At 44.6% G+C, this 14,161-nt stretch overlaps 1 protein-coding gene across 21 annotated transcripts in view; it reads left to right on the top strand.

The window, feature by feature from the left end:
- The window catches only part of Ccdc77 (coiled-coil domain containing 77), a 40,048-nt gene extending 32,262 nt beyond the window's left edge, over window positions 1-7,786 (top strand). For 10 of the 21 annotated variants that reach the window (XM_006506495.2, XM_006506500.4, XM_006506494.4 and 7 more), the window contains 4 exons: window positions 77-296; window positions 2,649-2,774; window positions 2,862-3,014; window positions 6,615-7,786. In XM_006506495.2, coding sequence (XP_006506558.1) covers window positions 77-296; window positions 2,649-2,774; window positions 2,862-3,014; window positions 6,615-6,764 — 649 coding nt within the window. In that variant the 3' untranslated portion in view covers window positions 6,765-7,786. The remainder of the gene's footprint in view (window positions 1-76; window positions 297-2,648; window positions 2,775-2,861; window positions 3,015-6,614) is intronic. The other 11 variants (NM_001381935.1, NM_001381934.1, NM_001381938.1 and 8 more) reach the window with 4 other exon arrangements.
- The last annotated feature ends 6,375 nt before the right edge of the window (window positions 7,787-14,161 follow it).

Here is a 14,161-nt window from a genome sequence, read left to right as displayed (position 1 = left end):
ATCCTCTTTGGAATGGCCCTGTGATTGAGCCGTGCAGCGAGCATCTCCATGCTCACAGCTCTTCTCTCTTTCGTAGTCTCCATCATACCCAAGAACTGCTCTACGAGAGCACCAAGGACTTTCTACAACTAAAATTTGAAAACCAAAATAAAGAGAAGGTATGGATGCTTGAGAAAGATCACCTGATGTCAAAGATTACGCAGTATAGAGCGCAGTGTAAGAAGAAAGAGGACAAACTTGGAAAAGTTGTTCCCATTTTACACGAGAGTCATCATACTCAAAATGAATATATTAAGGTAATGTCGTTCTTTCCTGGAACAGTTGAGAAACTCAGAATTCCTTGGGGTTGAGGTGAAGCTCAGTTGATAGAATGCTTGCATAGCCTGCTGAGCACCTGGGTTTGATCCTCAGCACTGCGTAAAACCAGGTGTGCCTGTCATCCTAGCACTGCGTAAAACCAGGTGTGCCTGTCATCCTAGCACTGCATAAAACCAGGTGTGCCTATCATCCTAGCACTGCATAAAACCAGGTGTGCCTGTCATCCTAGCACTGCATAAAACCAGGTGTGCCTATCATCCTAGCACTGCATAAAACCAGGTGTGCCTGTCATCCTAGCACTGCGTAAAACCAGGTGTGCCTGTCATCCTAGCATTTGAGAGATTAGAGACAGTGATCGAAAGGGCCTCCTTTGGCCCCATGTTGAGTTGGAGAGCCTGTCAGAGACTCAGAGAATTTCTTTCTTTTTGTGGGGTGCAGGTGTGGGGGAGGTTCAAGACAGGGATTCTCTGTGTAGTCTTGGCTGTCCTGGAACTCACTCTGTAGACCAGGGTGGACTTGAACTCAGAAATCTGCCTGCCTCTGCCTCCCAAGTGACAGAGAATTTCTAAGAGCCTATAAATTATTATATATGATTCATTCAGTTCATGAAGCTAAATAGCAATAATGTCATGAAATCCATAACCAAGAGTAGCTGATCATGATGGTAACTGAGAATTGAGTATACTAAGCTAGACAGAATTCAAGACCAAATTGTGAAGTAGACTCTGTCTCAAAAAGAAGACAAAGCCGGGCGTGGTGGCGCACACCTTTAATCCCAGCACTCGGGAGGCAGAGGCAGGTGGATTTCTGAGTTTGAGGCCAGCCTGGTCTACAGAGTGAGTTCCAGGACAGCTGGGGCTACACAGAGAAACCTTGTCTCAAAAACAAACAAAACAAAACAAACAAAAAAAAGACAAAAATATCACATTCATTCATTCATTTCCTGATTCAACATATGGACTAGACTCTGGGTATATCCCTGTGTAAATTAGACAGTCTTTTTTTCATTGTTTTCATATTTTAGTGAAGAAGGAAAATCATGTGATTTTATGTTAATAAGAGACTTATGTAAGGATTGTATTACTTGTTGGAACTCTGCTTCAGAACAGGACCTAGGGACATCCCCATAAGACTGGTGCTTTGCTGAGGCCTGTAATATAGATTAGGGGAAGGGCATTCCTGGCAGAGGGGGAAAGAAGTTCCATGTTTCAGGGAAAGGAAGGATGCTATCATGACTGTAAAATAACAAGGAATTGGGGGCTGGCAATGTAGCTCAAGGAACACAAGGCCCTACGTTTAATCCTTGGTGCCACAAGAGAAGAAAACAAGGAGGAACTGACATGTGAGCCCCAGGGAAGTTGGCAGAAGCCAATTGTAGATGGCCCCGCAGGCACTGTGAGGAATATAAACAGCTCTAGGGATTATGTCTGGGAAGGGCTGTATAAGAAAGTAGCATAATCTGATGGGAAGCTCAGCCTGGGTTTAGCTGGCTTCCAAGTCACTGTGTGGCTGACGATAGCATCTTGCTTCTGCCTCCTGAGTGCTGGTCTTCTGAGCATGTGCTACCACACCAGCTTAGTATTTTGAAGCAGGAGGCTCATTGTTTCCTAGGCAGGGCTTAGACTCCTGGGCTCCAGTAATCCTCTGCCTGCCTTACAGGTGCTGCGTACACTTGTGTATATGGATTTATTTATTTATTTTTATTTTTAAAATTGCATTTATTTATGTGGGATGGGGGGCAAAGCAGGAGGAATGGTGCGTGAACATATCATGACACAAATGTCAGAGAACATTCAGGAGTCAGGACTTTCTCCTTCCATCATGTGGGCGGGATGCTGGGCTTTGGGACAAGTGCCTTAGTTGCTGAGCCATCTTGTGGCTCTCCTGGTTTAAGGTTTTAAAGGATTGCTTTTCTGGCTCTTTCATAGAACACTTATAATCCATGTTGTTGATGTTTCTTCTTTTTGAAGAGCTAAAACACATAGTGCCCTGTTCTGACTTCCTCCATTGATAGATGAGGTCGTGGGCACGTAAGCCAAACCAACCCTCTCCTTCCCAGGTTGCTATGGGTGTGATGTCTCATCACAGCAGTGGTAATCCTGATCAGGACGCCTGGATTACCTCATCGTAAAGATCTCTACTTCGGGACACTTGAGAGAAGGATAGACAGGAAAGCACAGATGTAGCAGGACTCTGGGTCTCTCCTCACATCTGTTTTTACAGATTTGCTCTGAAAACCTTTTCGTCCCTTCTTTACCACAGTGCTATTTTGAATTACAAATTTGACTATAGGGCTGAGCATTAAAACTTTTCATCCTTTTGGCCTACAGTCTCTTAAGGATAAGCTAATACAAGAGAAAAAGCTGTCCAACATGTACCAAGAACAGTGCATTTCCCTAGAAGAGGAACTTGCTCGAATTCGGGAGGAAGAAGGAGTGAGGAGAGAGATCTTCAAGGTGTGTGGTGTTTCACATTGGGCTGAGTAGAACGCAGGCTGCTGAGGAGAGTCTCCTCTTCATAAACTCTTCATCATTCATTTTTAGGATCGCTCCAACAAGATGGGCAAGCGCTTACAGATAATGACAAAGCGCTATCAGGCCTTGGAGCATCGACGAGCCCTAGAAGTAGAAGGCTTCAAGACGGACATTAAGTCTCTCCGACAGAAGCTGCGAGACCTGGAGCAAATGCTCTACAAGGTACTGTTGCTCCTGAGTTAGGACAGGGGAACCAGGCTGGGACTGTAGAGAGATGGTCAGCGTGGTACCTCAGAGGGATGGCCACAGATGAGATGTAGATTTCAGTAGGGTGTGTGTAAGAGTAACAGAGCACTGGCTTGATCTCCAGCATTACAAAAACCAATAGGCCGTGCTTTGTCCTTACTTGAACAACAACAGATTAGTAAGTATCCTTGAATCCTCTCTGAACATTAGTTCAACAGGAACACTTTGTTGGAAAAACAAAAACAGACATAACTTACAAATTATCACCCCTCACAATTCAACTAAATGAAAAGAATTAGGTGTATCCAGGAAGTGGGGGCTGGGCAGATGGCTCTGTGCGTAAAAGTTGCTGGTTGTGAAGCGTGATGACCCGAGTCCCCGGGACACATATGAAAACCGAGAACAGATGTACATCTGCAACCCAGGGCTGAGGAAAGACAGGAGAGCCCAGGGATGTGCTGGGCCGTAGTATAGCCCTTCATCACGCGCATGGCTGAGTGCACACTCTCAGAAGAACTGCGTGGGTCTTATTTGGGGTTTCTCTCTCTTTTTTTTTTCCTCTCTCTCAGATTTTTCAAAAAAGCATTTCTCTCTCTGTGTTTGTATGTGGGGGGGGTTGTTGTAATGATTTTGTTCATTTTTATTTTATTTGTTTGCATATATGTCTGTGTGAGGGTATGAGATCCCCTGGAACTGGAGTTGCAGACAACTGTGAGCCACCGCGTGGTTGCCGGGAATTGATCCTCCCAGATCCTCTAGAAGAGCAGTCAGTGCTCTTAACCACTAAACCATCTTTCTTTTTTTTTTTTTTTAAGGGTTTCTCCAATTTTATTACATAGTACACTTGCAAATAGACATTTTATCTCATTTCAAAATGTCTTTCTTTGATACATTTTCCTATGCATAATGTATAAACTTTATGAAATCCAGTGTTTTCAAATAATGGTGTTGTGAGTACACGAAGTTTCTACTACATGGTATGATAATTCCAATCTATTATCTCAAATAACTCAACCTTGTTCAAGGTATAAATTTAGGGAATTACATACTTTTCTTTTTTTTTAATTTTTTTCTTTTCCATTTTTTATTAGGTATTTAGCTCATTTACATTTCCAATGCTATACCAAAAGTCCCCCATAGCCACCCACCCCCACTCTCCTACCCACCCACTCCCCCTTTTTGGCCCTGGCGTTCCCCTGTACTGGGGCATATAAAGTTTGCGTGTCCAATGGGCCTCTTTTTCCAGTGATGGCCGACTAGGCCATCTTTTGATACATATGCAGCTAGAGTCAAGAGCTCCAGGGTACTGGTTAGTTCATAATGTTGTTCCACCTATAGGGTTGCAGATCCCTTTAGCTCCTTGGGTACTTTCTCTAGCTCCTCCATTGGGAGCCCTGTGATCCATCCATTAGCTGACTGTGAGCATCCATTTCTGTGTTTGCTAGGCCCCGGCATAGTCTCACAAGAGACAGCTACATGGGTCCTTTCGATAAAATCTTGCTAGTGTATGCAATGGTGTCAGCGTTTGGATGCTGATTATGGGGTGGATCCCTGGATAAGGCAGTCTCTACATGGTCCATCCTTTCATCTCAGCTCCAAACTTTGTCTCTGTAACTCCTTCCAAGGGTGTTTTGTTCCCACTTCTAAGGAGGGGCATAGTATCCACACTTCAGTCTTCATTTTTCTTGAGTTTCATGTGTTTAGGAAATTGTATCTTATATCTTGGGTATCCTAGGTTTTGGGCTAATATCCACTTATCAGTGAGTACATATTGTGTGAGTTCCTTTGTGAATGTGTTACCTCACTCAGGATGATGCCCTCCAGGTCCATCCATTTGGCTAGGAATTTCATAAATTCATTCTTTTTAATAGCTGAGTAGTACTCCATTGTGTAGATGTACCACATTTTCTGTATTCATTCCTCTGTTGAGGGGCATCTGGGTTCTTTCCAGCTTCTGGCTATTATAAATAAGACTGCTATGAACATAGTGGAGCATGTGTCCTTCTTACCAGTTGGGGCATCTTCTGGATATATGCCCAGGAGAGGTATTGCTGGATCCTCCGGTAGTACTATGTCCAATATTCTGAGGAACCGCCAGACTGATTTCCAGAGTGGTTGTACAAGCCTGCAATCCCACCAACAATGGAGGAGTATTCCTCTTTCTCCACATCCACGCCAGCATCTGCTGTCACCTGAATCTTTGATCTTAGCCATTCTGACTGGTGTGAGGTGAAATCTCAGGGTTGTTTTGATTCGCATTTCCCTGATGATTAAGGATGTTGAACATTTTTTCAGGTGCTTCTCTGCCATTCGGTATTCCTCAGGTGAGAATTCTTTGTTCAGTTCTGAGCCCCATTTTTTAATGGGGTTATTTGATTTTCTGAAGTCCACCTTCTTGAGTTCTTTATATATGTTGGATATTAGTCCCCTATCTGATTTAGGATAGGTAAAGATCCTTTCCCAATCTGTTGGTGGTCTTTTTGTCTTATTGACGGTGTCTTTTGCCTTGCAGAAACTTTGGAGTTTCATTAGGACCCATTTGTCAATTCTCGATCTTACAGCACAAGCCATTGCTGTTCTGTTCAGGAATTTTTCCCCTGTGCCCATATCTTCAAGGCTTTTCCCCGCTTTCTCCTCTATAAGTTTCAGTGTCTCTGGTTTTATGTGAAGTTCCTTGATCCACTTAGATTTGACCTTAGTACAAGGAGATAAGTATGGATCGATTCGCATTCTTCTACATGATAACAACCTTAAACCATCTTTCTAGCCCCAAGAATTGTCTACTTTTATTTTTTATTTATTTATTTTTTTTTGGTTTTTCGAGACAGGGTTTCTCTGTGTAGCCCTGGCTGTCCTGGAACTCACTCTGTAGACCAGGCTGGCCTCGAACTCAGAAATCCGCCTGCCTCTGCCTCCCGAGTGCTGGGATTAAAGGCGTGTGCCACCACGCCCGGCTTTGTCTACTTTTAAAGTGGGAAAATAACTGAGTGATGAAGTGCTTTCCCAGAGACCTTTTGGTATCTAGGATGCCTTCAGAGCTTTGCTGGAGATTTAAGTCACTGTGAGTCCTAAGTAGTTGCTGTGTTCTGAACAAATAGGAAAGATATGACACTTTCTGTCACTTTTGGCAAATTTACCAATAATGCTATTATTGGTTTTATTTATTTTAAATGTTTTTTTAATGCAGACACGTTTGTCATGGTGAGTGTGTGGAGGTCAGCGTACCCCTTTCAGTTACCTCAGTTCCCCAGGCAGGGTGGCAAGTGCCTTTACTAACTGCTGAGCAACCGTGACCTCACTGATGCTGTATTGGTCATTTTGCCCACTGTTTTGTTCTGAGTGTGTATTTGAGATGGTTTCTTGTCAGCCAGGCTGTCCTCAAACTGCATAGGTAGCCAAGGAGAGCCCGGAACTCTTGATCTTCTTGCCTTCTTCTCCCAAATGCTTTGACTAATTAAACATTTTTATTTAACAATGCATCACTGAAGAATTTTAGTACTACATTTATCATATGGAAAAAAGGTAGCCCCTCTTCACCCTTAGCTAATTCTCTCTCTCTTTTTTTCAACTCTCTAGGCAACCATGAACAACACCCATGGAGATCAGGACCTGGCCATGCTGTGTGAAGTCCGTGACAGCAACAGGAGAGCTCATAAGATACAGGGGGAACTGAAGAACCTCAAGTCTAAAGTGTTTGGGCTGGAGAATGCGCTTAGGCTGTGCTGATGACTCCTTTCAGGGTTGGCTTCTGGAGACCTGAGACAAGGTCACCTGTGCCCACAAAGTGGACCTGGAGTTGTCCAGAGTAGTGGCATCAATTTTAATAAAGATGGTGTTAAGGGCATGATAGCTCACACCTATAATCCCAGGGCTTGGGAATCTGAGGCAGGAGGATTGCCACAAACCCATGGTACAGGCAGGTGGATCTCTCTGATTCATGGCCAGCCTGATCTACAATAGTGACTTCTAGGCCATCCAAGGCTATTTAATGAAACCCTGTCTACAAACAAACAAACAAACAAAAACAAAAATAAAACATCAAAACCAGAGAGGAAAGAAGGAAAACAGTGGCAAACCTGGCTCTGGCACAGCTGCCCTGGCTGACTGCAGTCTCACCATCCTGCTAGCCTTGTCTTTTATATACTGATAGGCTTTTCTGACTTTAAAAAGTCAGTGATGGGGATGTAGCTTATCTGGTGAAGTGCTGTCGAGCATACAGAAAGCCCTGGTCCTGCTAGCTCCCCTAAAGCCAGGTTTGGTGGCTCACCTGTAGTCAGCACTGGAGAGAGCCCATGTGGGAGAATCTAAGTTCACATTCACCCTTGGCTATATGGTGAGTTCCAGGCCAGCCTGGGCTACACAAGACCACGTCTAAAAATGAAAACAAGAAACAAACAAACATACAAAAAAGAAAATAATAACTTAGGAAGAGCCGTTTTGCTGAGCTTGCTAAGTGTCAGTGGGAGAATGTGTTTCCTGGAGACCAAAGTCATTCACTGAAGTCATTCACTCAGGAATTACATACACATGGAAAGTCACAGACTTAGCTGCGTTCCGAGTTACTGACCACCAGGGGGCAGCATAGCCCTTGCTCTCAAGTAAAATTGGTCATCAAGAAAAGGGTGCTACTTTATGTACAGTGGGCCAAACTGTACAAAATGATATTTTATGTGAAAAAGTTTGACATTTTATCCATAGTTTTAAATTTCAAATTAAGCATTTTCAATAAAATGGGTGGTTTAAAACATCTCAGGGCTCTACAAAGTCTCGTGCTTGTTCCTCGTATAGCATTTATCTCAGTTCACATTCTTTGAAAAGTGTCCTACATGAGTTTATAAACTAGGGTGGAGTTGGTGAGCACTACAGCATGTGTGGAGGCCAGAGGGGAACTTGGGGGGCTCAGCCCTCTTCCTGCTGTGTGGGCTTGGGGATCTCTCTAGTTGTCAGGCTTGGCAGCAAATGTCTGCTTACTAGGCCAGCTCACCAGTCCTGGCTTACAGCATTTTTAAAATTTTAATTTTGATATATATATTTTTTTAACTCATTCACTTTACACCTCACTTACTGCCCCTCTCCTGGTCCCATAATCCTTCCCTGCTCCCCTTCTCTGGACTGGTGGGAATCCTCCCGGGTATCCCCACACATCCTGGCATTTCAAGTCTCTTTGAGGCTAGGCACTTCCTCTCCTACTGAGGCCAGACAAGGCAGCCTAGCTAGTAGAACATATTCCACATACAGACAACAGCCTGGAGTATGGTGGATGTTCCCTTACAGTTAGCCTATGATCTGTGATCTGAGGTCTGGTTTCAGTTAGATTCCTACAGCAATACCATTAATTCTTTCAAAATTATATTTAAGCAAAGCATGGTAGCTCATATCTGTAACCCCAGCACTCAAGTAGCAAAAACAGAATGATCACAAGTTAGAGGCCACTCTAGTCTGTGTAACAGGTTCCAGGCCAGCCAGGGCTACCAATGGCAAGACGGCTCCAGAAGCCATATGGAAGGAAAGAACTAACTCCACAAGTGACCACACACAGTGTGGCATCACCCACCCCTAACCCCCAAATACACAAGCAATAAAAAATAAAGTTTAAATAACAACAACAACAAAAATAAGCCACCAAAATATCACACTCTCAGGCATGGTGGGCCAAAGCTGCTAAGGACTAACCTGAGGAGAGATGAAAACCTCACATCAGAAGTGCAACAGACACTAAACATTGGAAAGGGAACTTTGAACCCTTTCCACAATAGCTGCAGCGATAGCCGACAGCAGCAGGAAGAGCTAGGAAACCCTCAGACACCAGACACCATTCCAGAGATGTGTGCTGTGACAGTTGAGCAGCCTGAGACCCTCTATGAGTCACACTCACAGAAAACGACATGTAAAATAAAAACGCTTTATGCTGCACCCTGAGGAATAGCACACTCCAAAACCTCCATCCAGTCTGCACAGCGTTCAGGAAGCTGCCAACCTGCAGAACTCTCACCCAGGCCGCAAGAGCGTGCAGGGCATTTGCAGAGCTTCGTGGGACAGAGCCCTGAGGGGCTAGCAGAGGCTTGAACAGATCTGTGGTCCCTCCTGTGTAGCACTGTCTACAGACTGGACAGCATGGGCCATGTAACCAAAGGAAGACAGCGCCACCCAGCAGCAGGGAAGACGTGAGAAGCCAGTCAGTTTTTTGTTTTTTGCTTTTTAAAATTGGATGTTTTTCTTTATTTACATTTCAAATGTTATCCCCTTTCCCAATTTCCCCTCCAGAAACCTCTTATCCCATCCCCGCCCCCTGCTTCTATGAGGGTCCCCACCCACCCAACCACCCACTCACTCACTCCCACCTCCCTACCCTGGCATTCCCCTTCACAGAATCAAGGGCCTCTCCTCCAATTGATGCCCAACAAGGCCATCCTCTGCTACATATGTGGCTGGAGCCATGGGTCCCTCCATGTGTACTCCTTGGTTGGTGATTTAGTCCCTGGAAGCTCTGGCGGGTCTGGTTGGTTAATATTGTTGTTGTTCTTGGGGAGTTACAAACCACTTCAGCTCCTTCAGTCCTTTCTCTAACTCCTCCATTGGGGTCCCCTTGCTCAGTCTAATGGTTGGCTTCGAGCATCCACCTCTGTACTTGTCAGGCTCTGGCAGAGGCTCTCAGGAGACAGCTGTATCAGGCACTTCTTGGCATCAGCAATAGTGTCTGGGTTTGGTGCCTGTATATGGGATGGATCCCCAGGGGGACAGTCTCTGGATGGCCTTTCCTTCAGTCTCCACGCCTCACTTTGACTCCATATTTCCTGCCACGAGTATTTTGCTTTCTGTATTTCCACCCACCTCTCTCCCTCTTTTGACTACTACCCAACGCAATTTTAGCAGGCTGGCTTGGACTTTTGCTTTGTTTTGTTGTTGTTTTCGAGACAGGGTTTCTCTGTGTAGCCCTGGCTGTCCTGGAACTCACTCTGTAGACCAGGAACTCAGACATCCGCCTGTGTGATGGGACGCTTTACCTGCCGCTTCAGGCTACCTTAAGCAAGATTCCCTCAATCCTCCCCCAGCTTTTTTTTTTTGTGTCCCTAAAGTTCCCCACTTCTACTTATACTTCCCTCTTCTACTTCCAAAGATCCCAACTCTGATTACTAGTCTTACTTTGTTTCTTCTGTTTCTTTTCTCTTTCCATCCACACCCGCTATCCTGGTTAAGTTTGTTTGTTTGTTTGTAAGATTACTCAAGGGATTGATGTAGTGGTGCATGCCATTAATCCAACACTCCAGAGAAACAGGTGGCTGAGTTTGAGGCTAGCCTGGTCAACATTATGAGTTCTAGGCCAGCCAAGGATACATAGTGAGATCCTATTTCTTTCTTTGTGTGTCTGTGGTTGTGTGAGTTTTATGTGCATGTGTGTATGTATGGAACTGTAGAGGCCAGAAGAGGATGTCAGATCCCTTGGAACTGGAGTTACAGGCATTTGTGAGCTGTGTGACATGGGTCCTGGGATCTGAACTCTGGTCCTCCTGGTTGAGCAGCAAGTGTTCTTAACAGCTGACTTATCTCTACAGTCCCTGTCTTGGTTAGCTTTAACGGTTGACCTGTCACAGCCCAGAGCAGTGGTTCTCAGCCTTCCCAATCTGCATCCTTTTAATAAAGTTCCTCATGTTGAGGTGACCCCCAATGATAAAATGACTCCGTTGCTACTTCATAACTGTAAGTTTGGTACTTTTATGAATTGTAATGTAAATGTATCCTGATATGCAGGATAGCCGATATGCGACCCCGTGTAGGGGTTTCAATCTACAGGTATAGAACCACTAGACTAGATTCTTTTGAGAGGAGAGTTACAAATGAAGAATTGGCTAGGTCATATTGACTTTTGGCCATGGCTGGTGGCGTAGGGGTGGGGGTTGTGTAGACTGTTAGCTGATGTGGGCAGACCCAGCCCACTGTGGGTGGTACCATCCTAAGTTGGTCCTAAACTATATAAAAAAGTTAGTCCACCTATGAACCTGCAAGCCATCTCTTTTTTTGTTTTTGTTTTTCGAGACAGGTTTTCTCTGTATAGCCCTGGCTGTCCTGGAACTCACTTTGTAGACCAGGCTGGCCTCGAACTCAGAAATCTGCCTGCCTCTGCCTCCCTCGTGCTGGGATTAAAGGCATGCGCCACCATGCCCTGCTGCAAGCCATCTCTTGCGTGGTTCTGGCCACACTTCTTTGACTGTTGAATGAATTCCTTGGCTGGAAATAATGCTATATACAATATGGAATAGCAAGTAGGCCTGCCTTCAAGTTCCTACCTTGATTTCCCTCAGTGAAGAACCTGGAGTGTTACCTGGAGTTGTACCCTAAAATAAATCTTTTGTCTGCTAGGTTGCTTTTGTTAGTGTTGTATCATAGCAGCAGCAGAAAGGAACTGAGAATCCCCAGGAGAACTGATTAGTGTGTTCAGTGCTATGGCTGTCTCTGCTCCTTGCAAGCATTAGTGCCTAAAGGACTCTTGCTGCGCTAACTCTCTATTTCCATAGTAGCTCCACCCTCAATAGTGATTCATTCTATTGGCAGGGGAGGGCTGAGGATCCACAGAGCTGTTGTCAGGAAACCAGTCTATCAGGGGAAAACAGCACTTCAACCCTGCTTTAACATATCCATTCCTGAACATTACAAACACTAACTCTGAAAGGAGATGATCTCGAGTCAGCCAGAAGATTAACTCTTTTTTATTGGATATTTTCTTTATTTACATTTCAAATGTTACTCACTTTCCCCGTTCTCCCTCACCCCAAAACCCCCTATTCCATCCTCCCTCCCCCTGCTTCTATAAGGGTGTTCCTCCACCCACTACCCTCTTCCACCTCACCACCCTTGATTCCCCTACACTGAGGCATCTATTGAGCCTTCATAGGACCAAGGACAAAAATGAACTCTTGATGTTTAAGTCCCTACACAGAAACACGAGTAACATGAAAATCCAGGATGTTCCTCTCTAAAATCTACCAACCCCAGAGTAATGGCCCCCAGTGAGAATGACTGATAGGGAAATTCCAGACAAAGAATTCAGAAGAATGATTATAAATACATTCAAAGAAGCTGAGCAGTGGTGGCACACGCCTTTAGTCCCAGCACTTGGGAGGCAGAGGCAGGTGGATTGATTTCTATGGGTTCAAGGCCAGCCTGAGCCACAGAACTCTGGGTCAGAGAAATCTTGTCTCTGTGTGTGTGTGTGTGTGTGTGTGTGTGTGTGTGTGTGTGTGTAGAAAGAGAGAGAGAGAGTGTGTGTGTAGAAAGAGAGAGAGAGAATATATATATGAATATATATATGTATACACACACATACACACACACACATATATATACATATATATGTGTTTGTGTGTATATATATATATATATGTATATATACTAAGAAATGAGAGTATAAATAAACTTGAATGAATTCCAAAATATTTTAGAAAATACAAACCTCTAAACAAAATGAATCAATGTAGGAATGTACAAATGCGATTAAATAGAGAACTAGACACACTGAACAAAACCCATACTGTACGAATGCTGGAAATCGACACTGAGTAAGCAGTGTCAGGGGGCTCAGCAGGTAGAAGGACTTGCTGTGGAAAGCTGACAACCTGAGTTCAGTCTCTAGAGCCCATTCCTGAGGGTTGTCCTCTGACTCCACGTGTGTTTTGTGGCATGTGCCCGTCCCCATCATACGCACACAGCAATGATAAATAGGGCAAGTGAGATGACGCAGTCGGGTGCCTGCTGCCAAGCACGACGGCCGGAACTTATCTTGGGAGCTACATGGTAAATAAAGGAGAGGACTGACTCCTGCAAGCCACCCTACCCAAATAAAAGCCCATTTCTCAGCATGAAATAAAAGTCAGAACACAGAAAATATATATTTTAGGGTTTTTTTTTTTTAAATATTTTTGTTTTTCAAGACAGGGCTTCTTTGTGTGTCCCTGGCTATCGTGAAACATCCACCTGCCTCTGCCTCCTGAGTGTTGGGATTAAAGGCATGTACCACCATGGCCTGGCTGCATTTCAGGTTTGTTAGGACGATAATTGCCCACCCATATTAGTATTGTAAGGGAGGATTCAGCGAAACCCCTGCACTGGGCCATGCAACGCCCAGATAGAAAAGTTTATCGGGGGAGCAAACTGCCAATCTGTCTCCAAGAATAGAGGACAGCAGCTTAGCAGGAAGGCAGGCAGATTTTATATGGTAGAGGGTGTGGGTCCTTGAGCTGACGCAGGCTGTTAGGATTAATTAAGGTAGTTGGGCCTAGATAAAGGAGGTAGTGGTTTTCCTGGCAAACAGAAACCTTCCTTGCAAGATTCGTGAGGAATGCTGAGTTTAGGCTTCTGTTTACCCAATACGATCCTTCTGTTTACCCGGTCAGAGTCCTTCTGTTTAGGACATTGTCACCAGCACTGCCACCTTAGGGGCCTGGTTTAAACTTAATAAGTCTACCCAGGAAAACTAGCTGTTGTAGTTGATGGAAAAAGAGCATCCTATAATAAAAGCAGAGTAAGGGATTGATGGCCACTAAACCAGATCTGTAGTGGATACTGAAAGGGTTGGCCTGAAGTAAATGATTAACACAACTAAGAGGCTTTAGATAATACAATGATTATTGCCCGAGCTTTTGTCCCTGCCGGCAAGAACACACTCAGGACAACCGGAATCTTCTGTGGCAAAAGCTTTATTGCTTACTTCTCAGGAAGACCCCGAACCCAGAAAATGGCGCTGCTTATATAGCCTGCAGTGTGACGTTTCAGCACCTGATGTGGCGTGACAGCTCCTGATTCGTTGCTCGCCCATCATCCCATTACTACGCCCCAAGATGGGCAGTGACGAGGCCTGAGTCCACTCTTGCACCTGCGTACAAGGCTTGTTTACTAGTTAGGCACAGCGGAGGCCAGCGCCATCTTATAATGGCGATTGCTCGCAGCACGCACGGCTCTCCACAGCGATTGCTCGAGGTACAGCTCTCCACAAATGATAGCTAAACAAATATGAATTTGGGAAACACCAAACACTACCAAATTATAGTAAGCAATATACACCTTCCAATAATACTTCTGAATACTAATGATTTCCAATCACAGGACACCAACCAGATGTAAAGCAGAAC

The sequence above is a fragment of the Mus musculus genome, chromosome 6, assembly GCF_000001635.26.
Source record: "Mus musculus strain C57BL/6J chromosome 6, GRCm38.p6 C57BL/6J".
Classification (NCBI taxonomy): domain Eukaryota; kingdom Metazoa; phylum Chordata; class Mammalia; order Rodentia; family Muridae; genus Mus; species Mus musculus.
This window is presented reverse-complemented; position numbering and strand designations above follow the sequence as displayed.